The sequence below is a fragment of the Pygoscelis adeliae genome, unplaced genomic scaffold, assembly GCF_000699105.1.
Source record: "Pygoscelis adeliae isolate BGI_AS28 unplaced genomic scaffold, ASM69910v1 Scaffold356, whole genome shotgun sequence".
Classification (NCBI taxonomy): Eukaryota; Metazoa; Chordata; class Aves; order Sphenisciformes; family Spheniscidae; genus Pygoscelis; species Pygoscelis adeliae.
Genome location: NW_008824949.1, coordinates 1,511,558 through 1,525,946, shown reverse-complemented (window position 1 = coordinate 1,525,946; position 14,389 = coordinate 1,511,558). Strand labels below are relative to the sequence as shown.

The 14,389-nt window shown below is 39.4% G+C and overlaps 1 protein-coding gene across 1 annotated transcript in view; it reads left to right on the top strand.

Annotated features, from left to right (window-relative positions):
- The first annotated feature begins 4,185 nt into the window (after positions 1–4,185).
- LOC103918294 (cytochrome c oxidase assembly protein COX16 homolog, mitochondrial) overlaps positions 4,186–14,389 on the top strand; it is a 49,892-nt gene continuing 39,688 nt past the window's right edge. The window contains exon 1 of the mRNA XM_009325590.1: positions 4,186–4,638. Coding sequence (XP_009323865.1) covers positions 4,630–4,638 — 9 coding nt within the window. The 5' untranslated portion in view covers positions 4,186–4,629. The remainder of the gene's footprint in view (positions 4,639–14,389) is intronic.

The window sequence follows — 14,389 nt, the reverse complement described above, 5'->3', positions numbered from 1 at the left end:
AAAAATTTTTGGGGGTCCAATGTGACTGGGATAAGGGATAACAATGCAGGAAAACAGGCCGTATGATCATGGCAATCTTCTTTCCTTAGGAAAACAGGCTACAGAATGAAAGACGTGGCTAGTGGCCAGGCCTTCACAACTGCTTTAATCAATGAGCTTTGATGGAAAGGTCAAAATTACAGAAGGCAGCCCTCAGTAAAGATGTGTGTTCACCTACAAAAGCTAGTGGGGACTGCATGTGCAGCTTAACATTGTTGAGCTGGCTTGTCTCTTTTTACAAGTAAAGATTCAGCTGGCTAAGTTCTGCTCATCCACTGGGTGAATACTAACATAGCCTTCAGCTCTCACTGGAGACAGCAGAGGCTGCCTGTGTTTCTCTCCAGTGGTGCCCTCCACGCTTACCAATCCTGAATGACAATGTTTCCTGCTATTTCAGCCCTGCTCTCCCTCGCACCCTGCCAAGATATCCCAGGTGTAAGCTGCAGAAGCTCTTAGTCTCTCCATGCCACTTGCTTTCCTGAAATGTCCCTGACCTCAGTCCTGCAGGCTGGCTTTTCCGATGTGTGGAGGGAGGTGAAATCCCTAGCTCTGTTGAGATTCAGTGAACTAGTCAGTCATTTGTACTAGTCATCATTTGATCACGATTTTGCAAAGTGGCGGATTTTTGCCTTTGAGGTCCACTTTACCCAAGCCAAGTCCTTTTATCTGATACCCCACAGAAGCACAAATGGAAGTTCAGAACACAGAAAAATGTTAGAAATCTGAGTTAAGACCTCTCACTTGAAAGTCTTTGTAAAATGCTCAGCACAAAACAGATAGGTATGCTTAGTGAGGCTAATAACCCTACATAGGTGAAATACATCTCTATTGCTGGAAGTCCTTACAAAATAGGTATATGCAGTGCTAAATCTTCTCTAGGCTCCAGACTGCATTACCTAGAGCTCCTCAAGCAAGAAAGGGCAATTGTCACCTTGCTGACAGGTGGAATAGCACTCGCTTCACTGCTGGGAATGCTGTAGCAGCTATTGATGCTCGCATGGATTTTTCTTCATTATGCACAGCATGAGCCTTCATTTCTTCAAACTATTCACTGCAGGCTTTTCCTCTGTCTGCTGGAATGGATTTGTCCGGGGAAACATGTTCTTCTTTCACCTTTGAGGTTCTTGAAGGGAACTTCTCCTGAGCAACTTCCTGTGGCAAACCACCCGGCCACATGTTAGCACTGAGCTCCTCATCAGCCTCAGGGTTATCTTAAGAGTCTTCTTCTCTGTAGTCTTTTGTTGTTGTTTTCTCATTTCTTGTGTCTTCAAAGGTGGCTTTACTGAAGGTGAATTCCTCTTCCCTTTCCCCATACACATCCAAAGGGAATTTTATCTCAGTAGGATAATTCAGGGTCAGGCCTGGGTTACTGCGGTTTTGTGGTCGGTGCTTTCATCTCACCGTTAGGGACTGTGCTGTAGTGACTAACTTTGAATTTTCAGTCCTGGAATATAGACAGACTGAACTGCCACTCGTGGATGTAATTACCTTAATATAATAGCACAATATACACGTACAATGTTTTGTGATATTAATGAACGGGCATTCACAGGTACCAAAAGTAATCAACAGTAAGAATAACAGCATAATGTGCAGCAGCCCTAATACAAAAATGAGAACGTCACTGTGCTATGTGTGGTACAAACACCTAACAAAAACAGCATGTCTGCACAAAAAAGCTTCCAGGAGGAATAACGGGTGGGGAGATTTCATTCCACACACCATAGGTGGCGGATGAAAAACACAGGGGCAGAAACCTCAGGGGGGCTTCAGGACAGCCCAGGTTTGGCGGCCATGGAGCCAGATCATTTTAAGCCTCGATTCCCCTTTCAGCACACGCATGCTGTTACTGGCATCCCCTGGCCTTAAATCCTAGCTGCATACTTTTGCAGGTGACAGCACGGCTCCAGCCCCATCCTTTTCTTCCCATAGATACAGTGGAAGCTATATAAAATCTAAGCAGCTTGGCTACAGCTGGTGTGGGACACAGGGACGGGCTCCCCAACAAACACGTCGCCTCAGGAAGGTCAGCGGGGTGGATGAAACCATTCACAGGCCAGCCTGGTACCTGCTGGAATGGATTTGTCCGGGGAAACATGTTCTTCTTTCACCTTTGAGGTTCTTGAAGGGAACTTCTCCTGAGCAACTTCCTGTGGCAAACCACCCGGCCACATGTTAGCACTGAGCTCCTCATCAGCCTCAGGGTTATCTTAAGAGTCTTCTTCTCTGTAGTCTTTTGTTGTTGTTTTCTCATTTCTTGTGTCTTCAAAGGTGGCTTTACTGAAGGTGAATTCCTCTTCCCTTTCCCCATACACATCCAAAGGGAATTTTATCTCAGTAGGATAATTCAGGGTCAGGCCTGGGTTACTGCGGTTTTGTGGTCGGTGCTTTCATCTCACCGTTAGGGACTGTGCTGTAGTGACTAAATTTGAATTTTCAGTCCTGGAATATAAACAGACTGAACTGCCACTCATGGATGTAATTACCTTAATATAATAGCACAATATACACGTACAATGTTTTGTGATATTAATGAACGGGCATTCACAGGTACCAAAAGTAATCAACAGTAAGAATAACAGCATAATGTGCAGCAGCCCTAATACAAAAATGAGAACGTCACTGTGCTATGTGTGGTACAAACACCTAACAAAAACAGCATGTCTGCACAAAAAAGCTTCCAGGAGGAATAACGGGTGGGGAGATTTCATTCCACACACCATAGGTGGCGGATGAAAAACACAGGGGCAGAAACCTCAGGGGGGCTTCAGGACAGCCCAGGTTTGGCGGCCATGGAGCCAGATCATTTTAAGCCTCGATTCCCCTTTCAGCACACGCATGCTGTTACTGGCATCCCCTGGCCTTAAATCCTAGCTGCATACTTTTGCAGGTGACAGCACGGCTCCAGCCCCATCCTTTTCTTCCCATAGATACAGTGGAAGCTATATAAAATCTAAGCAGCTTGGCTACAGCTGGTGTGGGACACAGGGACGTGCTCCCCAACAAACACGTCTCCTCAGGAAGGTCAGCGGGGTGCAGCATACCGGTCACAGGCCAGCCTGGTACCAGCATACCGGTCACAGGCCAGCCTGGTACCCGCGGGTTCAGCGGTGGCCTTCGGAGGTCGGGGAGAGGGTTATAACGCACGCTCTTGAAGATATTCCTGGCTAACAGGTGCAGGAAAATGCATCTTGGTGTTTTTTTCTTTAAAACATTGCTTATGTGTTTGTCTAACTTTCTTCAGCTTTTCAGCGGATTTTAAACTGCAACGGCAGTGTTGGTCTGATAACTTGCACGTCCAAATAAATGGACAGAATTTGAGTTAAATGAGGTGATGCGTTATAGTTACTGTTGTGCTCAAAGTGATAGGTGAGGCATAACTATTTAGAATAGTCGAGGTTAGAAAAGATCGGTAAAGTCAAAGGAATAAAACAAAATTGTAAGACAGCAGAATAGGTTGCACTCGCCTATCCTAAGTACCTGTGCGCGCTATAAAAAAAATTCAACAACTCAGATGGACTTAGGGATAAAAACTCAGGAAGGAAGACAAAAGCAGCAGCCAGGACAGTGTGGTTTCTGTTAATGCAATCCATGTCTCATTTTCCATATATACAATTGGTTTAGAAAAAGTAAGCAAATATCAAGGTGGATAAAGAGTAGGGCAAAGGATAATTCCAACATTTTTATAATACTACTAGAGAAATTAGTGTCATCCTCCTCAGATATTCAGCAGCGTGCCTCAGAAAAATGGAGTGGTCTGAAGAAGGACAGTGACACTTGTTAGAGTTAAAAAAGTTTAGGGCCATTTATTTTAAAGTGATATTATGGAGGTTCTAGAGTAAGGACTTGAAGTGGAAATATTCATGCAGTTGAATACACTAAAGTATCTTTTCTCAAAATATTGATGAAGACATTTGTAAGAGATGAAAACAGATTTAAAAAACCCAAACGAACCAACAAACTAGTGTGATAATACCAGGACTGTATGAATCATTTGCATCAGCAACTCCACTCCCTGATATTGCAGACAACCTCTTCATATAACACCTTTCATAAAGTGATCAAGCATAGTGGTACAGCTGTTTAGATATCCTGCTGCATGCATGTATACCTAAAAGGCTGTCCAGAGCTTTGCTGCTTTCATGTTTAGACTGAATTTATTTTGCTTTCTAATTTTTCATGCCGTTTTTTGAGTGTTCTGACATTATTCTTTAGTTTAATAACACCTTTCTTAGATGTTTAAGGTTGGATATAGTTTTAGGTCACAGTCCTATTGTTTATGTAATTATTTGAGGTTTGCTACTTCTCTTTCAAAATGAGGGGAACCCAGGCAGTTTAGTACTCTCCAGCTGAATTTTAACTCCGTAAAAGGTTTGGGGAAAATATTATGTGATTAAATTATAGATTCTTAGAGGTGGTGACCCGGTGGAGAAGAGTCACCATTGCTTTTCAATAATAAATATATCAGATTTGATATTTGATAGGTTAGCTGGTATAGTAGGTGAGGAGATACAACTGATACACAAGATCTCGACTTTGATAAAGCTTTCTACATTATCTTCCCTGTGAGCATTGCACTTCAGTGAAAATATGGCAAAGGTATGCTTCTTATCATTCGTGTTCTCAATGGACTGAAAAAATATTATAAAATGTAGTTATCCGGTGCCTTCCAAATTGAAAGGTATCTTAGGTGGGGTGGGTCCTGCAGAAATAATGTGGGCTGTAATATTGTGAAAAAAGACAAATGTCATTATAAGACAGAGAAACTTGTCAAAAGTAAAGTAAACCATGGAACAGAACTCTTCCAGTCTACTCAAAGTCCTCAGCTGGAGTAATTTTCCAGCTTTGTGGTGCCACTGTAGAGATGATGAAGACAAACTGTAAAGTCTAGAGGAGAGCAACATAAAAGATACAGCAGAAATTCCACCGTTAAGGAATGCTTGAAGGAATTGACTTAGTTTATTTTAGAAACGTCTGAGAAGTTCTGTACATCATATATTGAGAGTGATGATTGCTTTTTGTAGCTTGGGAAAGAAGTACCAAAACAAATGAGTTTTAGATCAGATGTTAAGAAAATATTGCTCTTTGTTAGGAAAGAGCACTCGTGATACATACTTAGGGGTTTTAAGGAGAGGTTGAGCAACCATCTGGCAGCAGTGGCGTAGATTTTCTCAGTTCTGCTTCAGTGCTGGTGCTAGGACTTCAGCTTCCCAGGCCAAGGTAGACCTGTGGTTGTCCTTTTGGCCCTCCTAGTGTTTTTGCATGATTTGCCATAGGTCATAGCAGACATTTTTGAAACTGGTTTCTTTGACTTTGTACTGCCTAATTTCATTCCATTTCTGTTACCGCAGAGCTCTCTCCTCCAGGGGCAATATTATATAGAAAAATATTCTATTATATTTCTTTCCAGGGTTTCATGTCTCCCTGCCTTAAAATTATTCTCCCCTGTGAATACTTCAGAATGTTTCTGTGTTGCTACCCAAAGGCTTCCCAAGGATTAAGAAAAAGGAGAATTCATGCAATTCTTGTTAGTTCCCCAGCTGTCTACAGAACTCTGAAAGCATCTCTGAAGCTGAACAGAATTGTGCTAAAAGATCAATTACAGCAAAAAAGACACTGAATCTATGCACAGAATCAGAAGGAGCATGTCTTTGTAACCCTTTAAATTCTGCTGAATTTATTGGTAATACTGAAACCAAAGGTTTCTGTTAGATTCTTGCATCCTGTACATCATTTATTTCACTAGACAGGTAACAGGACTTTATTCTTCAGTACTGCTGGACTTTTCATCAGTACCGCATTTGCTTTTTTTACGGAAAAAAAAAATCAAACAGCTTTCATATCTTCCCTTCTTACACTACATATTTGAATGAAAAATCCCCGCACTACTTTTTTTAAAGGCTCAAAGGTTAAAGAGATCATAATTCAAAGACAGATGAGTCTCATTATACACACACGCGCACAAATATGTATTAAAAATATTTCTTACTTTTTAGTGTAAATTATCTTGATTGGTTTTTTTTTTGTTCTTTTGGGCCTGGGGCTGTTAGAATATTTCAGTGCAGAAGGCATTTTCTTGGTTGATCTTTAAACCTCAAACTGACAACAGCTTTCAGAGTAAGATGGGTAAATCACAGTTTTCAGTCATACTTTCTCAGAAGATAAAGAGTATTTCTTTGTGAGCACCAACAAGACTGTACAGGGTAGGAATTAAACCTGCAGGAAGCCTTGATTTGTGAATGTTTCCTTTAACTCTGTAAACTTCACAGATAAGATATCTCTGCATGGTGTAAAACAGTAAGCATGCAGGAGAGAGTGATGTAACCTGGCATGGAGTATCTTAACAGCTTGAGTGCTACAGGGTGAGTAGTGCTAAAGCATCGGTAAAGATGGTAATATCTGTGGAGGTGTTGGGATGAACTCCAGCAACCTTACAGATGTATCTGTAAAATTCGCTGTTATGATGGAGGGCTGTGCAGCCTCTATGGTAACTTAAACATCTTTGTCAGCTATATTGACATCTCCGTTTCTTACCATGATAATGGGAACTCTTTCCTTATCACATGAAGCTTAACTTACAAGTCTTTAGGATACTTGGTTCTGTTACAGAAGAAGAGCTTCAGACACTGCTGCTTTATATTCCACAGTCAACTCTACCTCACCAAAAGGGATGTGTCTGTCAATGTCCTATTGCCGCTGTGATGCTTCTGAGAGAAGGCGGCTCTTTGGTATTACAGCTAGTGGATCCAGTGTCATACCTTCCTTATGAGACACTGAACATGTAAGGTTACTTCTCTAGTGCAGTTAGAATGTTTGAAGGTTGCTGGAAGTTACTTTTTCAGACAAGTATAAATGGTGATTCTACATCATTGAGGAAATATGTTTGGATTTCAAAATTGCAAAGCAGTAACAGTTTTAAAACACCGGTTAAAAAACATTATTTCATGTGCTCACACCACTCTCTAAAACTTGTGTTTGTGGTTCTGTCTCTGTCCGATTCTAGACAAGAATCTTTCATGCTCTCCAAGTTGCAAAATGAATGTATAGATGCAGTTCCAGTTCTGCTGTCAACATGTTACAAGGGAAAAAATAAATTCTGAGGATCTGAAGTGGCATCTTAGGAGACAGGAAATATATTCTGTGGCTCATTTGGTGATTTTTATTGCATACCTAAAATAAGTAGATTGCACTATATATGTAGTGCTGCAAGTTTCAAATTTGCAGTATGTTGCAACATTCTCCGTATCTATAGCTGTAGATTTTGACTTCTTTTCATTTTTCTGGGTTTTTTTTTCCTCATTCTGTAATGACTGTACTTTTACAAGTACTTTGCTTCTCCTTCTGGATCTTGTCTTTGGTGTTTTATGTGCTGTGTCTAGTGTTGCCAAAAGAGAAGATGGGGGTAGCTTGGAACAGTGGAAGATTTTTCTGTGAATAAGCATGTTTCTAAAATCTATTTCCATCAGTTTTTATGCACACAGACTGTACTACAATGCCATCTACATTGCTGCCTTGAACAGTGCAAGTTTACTTTGATAAACACTTTGTCAAGAGATGCCAAGAATGCATGTCATGTACAGGACAAGAAAAAAGGTCAGATTAGAGAGAGTCCCTAACAATGCTGCAGCCATGTGGTCTGTGCTTCCAGGCACCATTAGAGAAGGTCAGTGGCATCTCAGGCCCTTGTCAATGAACCAGTTGTCTCTCAACCTTTTTGACAGACAAAACAAAACAAAACACCTTTCCCAGACATCAGGACATGAAATTACAGGTCTGTGAATTAGTTTTGTTCACTGGTGAAGTCAGGGTCACCTGGAAGCCGTGACTGATGCTCAGAAATGTTCTGCAAATATTGTGAAATGGTATTTTATTGTGCTCTGAGTCACTGAAAGTGAAAGTTTTACAGGGTTAATGGGTAGGGAAGTGGTGTTTTTATCATTTAAATGTATTTAAGTAACTAACTTTCCAAAGATTTCTTTAAATACAACATACCAAATTAATTTCATATAAAGCTGCTGAATTCTGAGTCCTGGGGTATGGTGAATACAAGGCACACCTTCTTCCCACGGATTCTGGAGGATCTGCCCTCCATCATAAAAGATGATATGAACATTGAGAAATACGGAAAATTCTTCTCAGGAGTAATCATGTTTCTGAGATCTATTGTTGCCATCAGTGTCTATGTGTAGAAACTGTTATTACATTATCTTCTAATATTGTTTGAAAAAGGATTACTACAATCAGTATTTTTCACTTTTAGATGTGTCAGTGTTATTGTTAACCTCATTCACATTATCGACTTGAACAATTCATAATATTGAATTGCGGGGCTTTTATTAATATCTATTACTTCATGTAACTTTACAACAAAATTTGACACATGCAGACCAGTTGATTTAAATGTTAATATGCTTTTGAGAGATTAATAGAAGTTAACATTTGCCCATGAGAAAAGAATTCTGACTTCTAATATTTGTAGATAAATTTTGATTGCCTGTAAAAATCCCAAGTATTACATTTGTAGCCTAGAAAAGCAATAAATACAAAACTGTTTTTAGAATTTTAAAATGGTTGCTCCCAATCAGCGAATCACAGAGTGCTGCTTTTATGCTTCAGTGACTTGTATTATAAATATTGGGTCTCTAAGCTTATGATGAGATATGTCTTCGACTTCTGCTGCGCTTCTGCTTTGCATCTCCTGTTCATCTGTGTGTGTTTGAACCCACAGCGGAGTGTGGAGCTGTTCCAGACAAAACCACCCCCTGGAACTGTTTGTGCCGGAGTGGAAGCCAGCGTGTTCAAACTGAATGGGCTTCTGTGGACTCCAGTTTGTGCAGTCTGAATTAGCTGACTTCCATCTTTCAGTTGACTGTCAGGCCTTAAAATTTCTGAGCTCATCTTTTGAATCAACGCCTTAAACTTTTCTTTTGATTCTTAATCTTGGAGTACTATTTTCCAGATAAATGTTAGACAAACAAACAGGCAATCTTTAGTACTCCAGATTTCCCCTCTGTTTCATTTGAAAACATAAAGAGTGTATTTGCATCGTTTAATGCTGTTAGAATGGACTAATCTGGCACTCAGGGGAACTGAGGTTCTGTGTTGAGCCTCAGAACAGGAACGTAAGTACAGACTTGCCTGTTTTTACTTTGTGTGTTTGGTCCTGCTCTAAGTCTCCACCTTCTTCAAGGGGTGGTGAAGGTAAAAGATGTAAGATTAATATTTATTCTAAAGTATATTTCACCTTCATCCCCTGTCCAGCGTTGTCAATAGGGAAATATTCCTTGACTAGTAGTGAAGAACTAGTAGTTCTTTTTATGTTCTTTAACTCACGTTTCAGTTTATTGGTGTTTTGAGCTGGGCCTAACACATCACAAGAACAGCAGGTTGCCATGAGGTGTAAACAGTTTCTCATTGTAATGTACCTTGGCTAGATTTAAACCTGTGAGTAATGGGAATGATAATTTTAATAAGGAATTGAAATTTCGGCTTTTAGAAGCTTATAAAGAAAGAAAAGGTGGTGTTCAGAAACTGCAGCTTGACCACCACAGCAGACTTGTTTTTCAAACAGCTGCAGCTGCTTGAGTGAAATTCCCTTGTCATCTGACCAGCCCAAGCAATGTGTGTAATGCAAAATGACGATGCTGTGGCTGAAAATGCCCTTTTTCACTAATGCTCACGCTGAGAAACATATGGGTTTCTGTCTCTTCTGCATTGTTCTTAGATTGGTTTCTATTAAATGCATTTTCTGTGCTTTCCAACCTGTTATGAAGTGGACATTTTAATAAACAAAGGTTTTGTTTTCTTCCTAAGACATTGAACAGTAGCATTGCAAGGATGCGGACAGTTTTTGTTGCACTCTGGCCTGTAGCCATTCGTATTTGCAATCTTTAAAATCATTGCTTTCAACATACTTTATACTGAGCCAATTAACCTGATACCTTGGGTCAAGTTTAATATTCTGCACAGAGTTCTACATGCTGTGAAAACTACACTCTTCTGCTTTATCGGTCAGTTACGATTGGCTCCAGTTTATACCAGCTGCTGTCCCAGGTTGGCAGCATAGTATCCATGTGGTCGTCTACTGGCATATTTCATCCATTTTTGAATGTAATGCAGTGCAGTCTTTCTACAGTTTGTGAATTCTAGTATATGTATTAAGTCAGTGCATTCTCTTACTTGTGCTTGTGAATGAAATAACTACTAAGGGATGCATAGTTTTGGTTTCTGTTTTCCCCCAAAAGAGGCCTCTGATCTGAACTAAAAATGATTTCCATTTGTTGCAGACAAGAAGAAAAGGTAGACCCTCTTCTGCTCCCATCGAGGGTGGGGAGAGGATTTAGTAAGTTTCTGAGAAGAAACTTCTGCACTGTTTTCCTCTCTTCTCAGCAGTTTCAGCATTAGAGCCAAGTGCTGGAATGACTGTGGGAAATAAACTCTTGAGAGTTAGAGCTGGCAGAGGGGGGCGCTTCAGGTTAAGATGACCTGCCTGGGTCTTTCTGGGACTGGCGGTTTCCCCTGCTACTTTATTTAGGGAACAAGTAAGAGACTTCAGTCTTCTGGGCTGTCAAATTGCCATCTTTCATCAGTCTTGCACATACAACAGTTCTTTAAAAAGGAAACCCCAAAACCCTTTTTACCGTGATCACTGCAAACTAAAATAAAATCATTCACATGACTGTTCTAGTTTCGAAGCTCCTGATGAATAGCTGGAGAGTTTTGCAGCAGCAGTCTTGAAGAAGAGGTTAGAAAATTACCATGTTTCTTCTTCAGTGTTATGTATCATAACATTTTCCAGCACTGCATAATCTGTGTCGCCAGCACTAAATATTGTCATTTGGTTAATTTAGGGATTTATGACAAATGTGATTTTGTAATCTGGCTTTCACAATTGGTACTATAGCAGGAATAGCTTTCTCTTAACAGGGACGCCTGTAATACGCAAATTGCTGGTCCTGCCAGAGAAATAGTTTCTTGTTACTTTGTTAACCCAAGGAACTGAAGATGGCTGCTTTAGATTATGCAGGAAACTAAAAAAGTAAGGATCTGCTGTAAGTCCCAAGTTCTTCTGCTGTTATGAGTCCTCAGTGAACATCTCACTGTAGTTGTTGGTGACAAATACAAGTATGTATTTGATGATCAGTATGCAACTGATGCGTAAGATGCAGTTCAAGGGATCAGTCTGATGCCATCCATAACTGACTGCATAACATACTTCCCAATGGAGAGGTGAACAAATAGAATTTTTAAAAGAATGTTATTAAAGAGAATTTTGTGTCATTTTTTTTATATAAAACATTTATTGAGGTTGCTGAGTGTATGTGACAGATGGTGCTCTTAGGTCACATCCTGTCTTTCATTTTGTTTTGCAACATGCAAGTCTTCCGTGCATGCATAACTGCATTGCAACATTGTAGGGGTTTTTTTGTGTACTCACTGAAACATGAAGGAATAATCCAATGTGAGATCTTTAATGGGGGGTTGTGCTAGTGGTGCTGTTAAGCTGTTTGCTTTGGTGTTAAGTGCTGGCTAACTAGTATGTTTTATGATCTTTGCCTTCCTAAGGTAAACTTCAGGTGTAAAGGAAAAAGTGAGACGTTATTATCACTTCATCAATCCGCTGTATGCATCCAGGTAACTAGACAGATGATGTTCACTACATAATAATGTTTTTTGCTCCACATTCTGAAGCATATAAAACAAATAGTTCCCTCACAGTGAAAGAATGCAGGTATATTTGAACTTTCCAGCTTGAGTACTCTTCAGATGCCAATGCCTTAACATTTTATAATGTCAGTTAAATATCTGTATGATCCTAAAATTGGAATGAAGAAAAATACATTTTAATTTTCATTATATGTGGCATTACTTTTCCCCTTTCAGTTAACTGGAGAGTGAACTTGAGCCTGACTTCATTAGAATATTGCCAACCTAACTGTTTTATTTATATGGCATCCTGAATAGCTTCTACTGTCTCTTTTATGTCTGGACTAGTGGATGGAACATACTGGACTTCACTGTTGCCCTTGGTTTACATTGAGCAAATTCATCCATTATAGTGTTTTTTTATCTGAAGAGTGTTTTGCAAGGAATGTAGAGATTACCTCTGTTTTACAAATTGGGAAACTAGAAATGTATGTGAGACATACAGAATATGCAAAGCCAACAAGGTGATAATGTTGCTGGAATTTTTGAGTCTTATCCCACTTCTAACTATTTTGACTGGTGACTCTTGATGCTTCATTGTGGTTTGTATGTATGCATTCTTCCCTTTAAATACAGTTAACCTAAATGAAGGTAATGAGGACATCTTCCCTCATAATGCAAAAAAGAGAAAGGAAACACTTAAACCGAGACTAGTATTTCCACTCAATGCATTGTCGGTCACTGAGTCCTTTACTAATTTTAATGCTATTATAGTTGCATAAACTCATTTATACGTTCTTTTATTGGCTTTTGAACACAGTTTTCAAAAATCTAATTGACTGAATAGCTGTCCATTGCTGCTCTGCCTTGTGTAGATCAAGGCAATTCATGCTCAGGGTTGTCAGCTAACTGTATTGACACACTGTTGGTTGATTAAGTAGGTGCTGAATATGACTGATTCTGGTCTGGTTTTGCAATGAAGTCTTAGACACCGTGTTTGGTACTTTAGAACATTGGTTAAGTAACATTGTAAACATATTATTTATATTTTTGTGTGTATTGTGTGCTTTTGAAAATTATTTGATCTTAATCCTAACCTTCCAGCATTACACTGTGTAATATTTCAGTGGCATTTGTAATTTTTTACAGCATCAATGTGCTTTGACTCAGACGCAACCTAATTGATGTTTCATCGTAAGATAAATCAACTATTGCAGTATTGGAAATGTAAAGGCAACTATACTGGTAATGCCTGATAAGCAAAATGTGCCAACTTGCCAGGCTAGTTATACTGCTTATACTGTATGAAGAGCAGAAGTGCATCAGAAAACAAGTGGTTTTTTCCCTTTTGTAGTGTAAAGGTGATGTGAGTAAAATTACAGTCTCAGGCCAAAACCTGTCTAAAGGAACCGAGAGGTGTGTGTGTATCAACTCCTTTGTCGTGTGTATAGCTGCAGATGTAAAATGCACTGTATAATGGTTGCTGTCAAACAAGTGATAGCATGTGATGAAACAAAATGAGTAGCACATGACTTATTTCATGCAACAGCTTTCTACTTGATTTCTCTTAGTTACAGTGTACATTCCATAGTTTTGAATGATCAAAGCTAAAGAATGGAATATTTTTTTTTTTTTTAGCTTGGAGCATGGCTTCGTAAGCCACAGTGTACATTTTCATTATGTTAAATAATAGTTGGGTTATGAGGAACAGGCCACTGAAAGGTCTTCCACTTGTTCATATCGCATCTCACAACGGTATATACTTCATGCAAGTTTGTTGTTGGGCAAACTAATTTTTAATTGATGTCACAAGTAAGTGCTACTTTCCGCATAGTTTAACAACTGTGTACTGAACCATTTCTAATGCAGTTGCTTTTGCTCCACCATAGCCACTCTTTGACAACGTGCTAATATACACAAAGGCAATAAGGTGTGGTTTGTAACAGCCGTATACTTGTCTATAGCGCTTCTGATTTCTGTTCATTAGGACTGGAAGTTTGTTAAGTTAACTCATTGGCTGTTAATTGACATAATACTTGTTAGGAGTTAAAGAAGATCAGCTAATGAAAACTTATGCTGAGGTGTCAACCATATTACAATTCAATTATAGTCTGATCCTTGAGACTTTCAGCATTATGTGTTACCATATCTTCAGCTGACAAATCTTCTGCTTTGACTGAATAAATCTTGAATAATTTTCAGGTTCTTTTTAACTATTTTGAATACTTTATTTTCTGTTTCCTGTTATTCTTTCTTACCAAAATACTGACACATGAGGAAGACTTCCCCCCCCTTTATACGAATACCTTTTTTGCTATTGTGTATTTTGATGATTCAATATTTGCAAGAGCATCATTAATTCCTTGAACAGTTATGATACAAGCATGGTGCCATCCAATTTTTGGTAGGTCAAATTTCTAGTTGCTGAAAGTTAACTTGCTACCACATGATGATTTTTTGATTGGCTTTCTGAAAGCAGAGTTCTGTGGCCTAGCAGCTAGATGTTCGTACCACAAAATTTTGGTCTATTTGTTTCTAATTATCAGCTAGATTCTTAGGCTTATCAAAAGGGCCAGGCTCAGAAGGAGACTGTGGAGCCTTTAACTCTTGGCTATTGGTGAAGGGTTGCCTGTTGTGTGAACAGAGCACATTAGTTCCTGGGTACCGGTCTGTAACATACCAGCATCTAAGTGTGTGTGGGGAG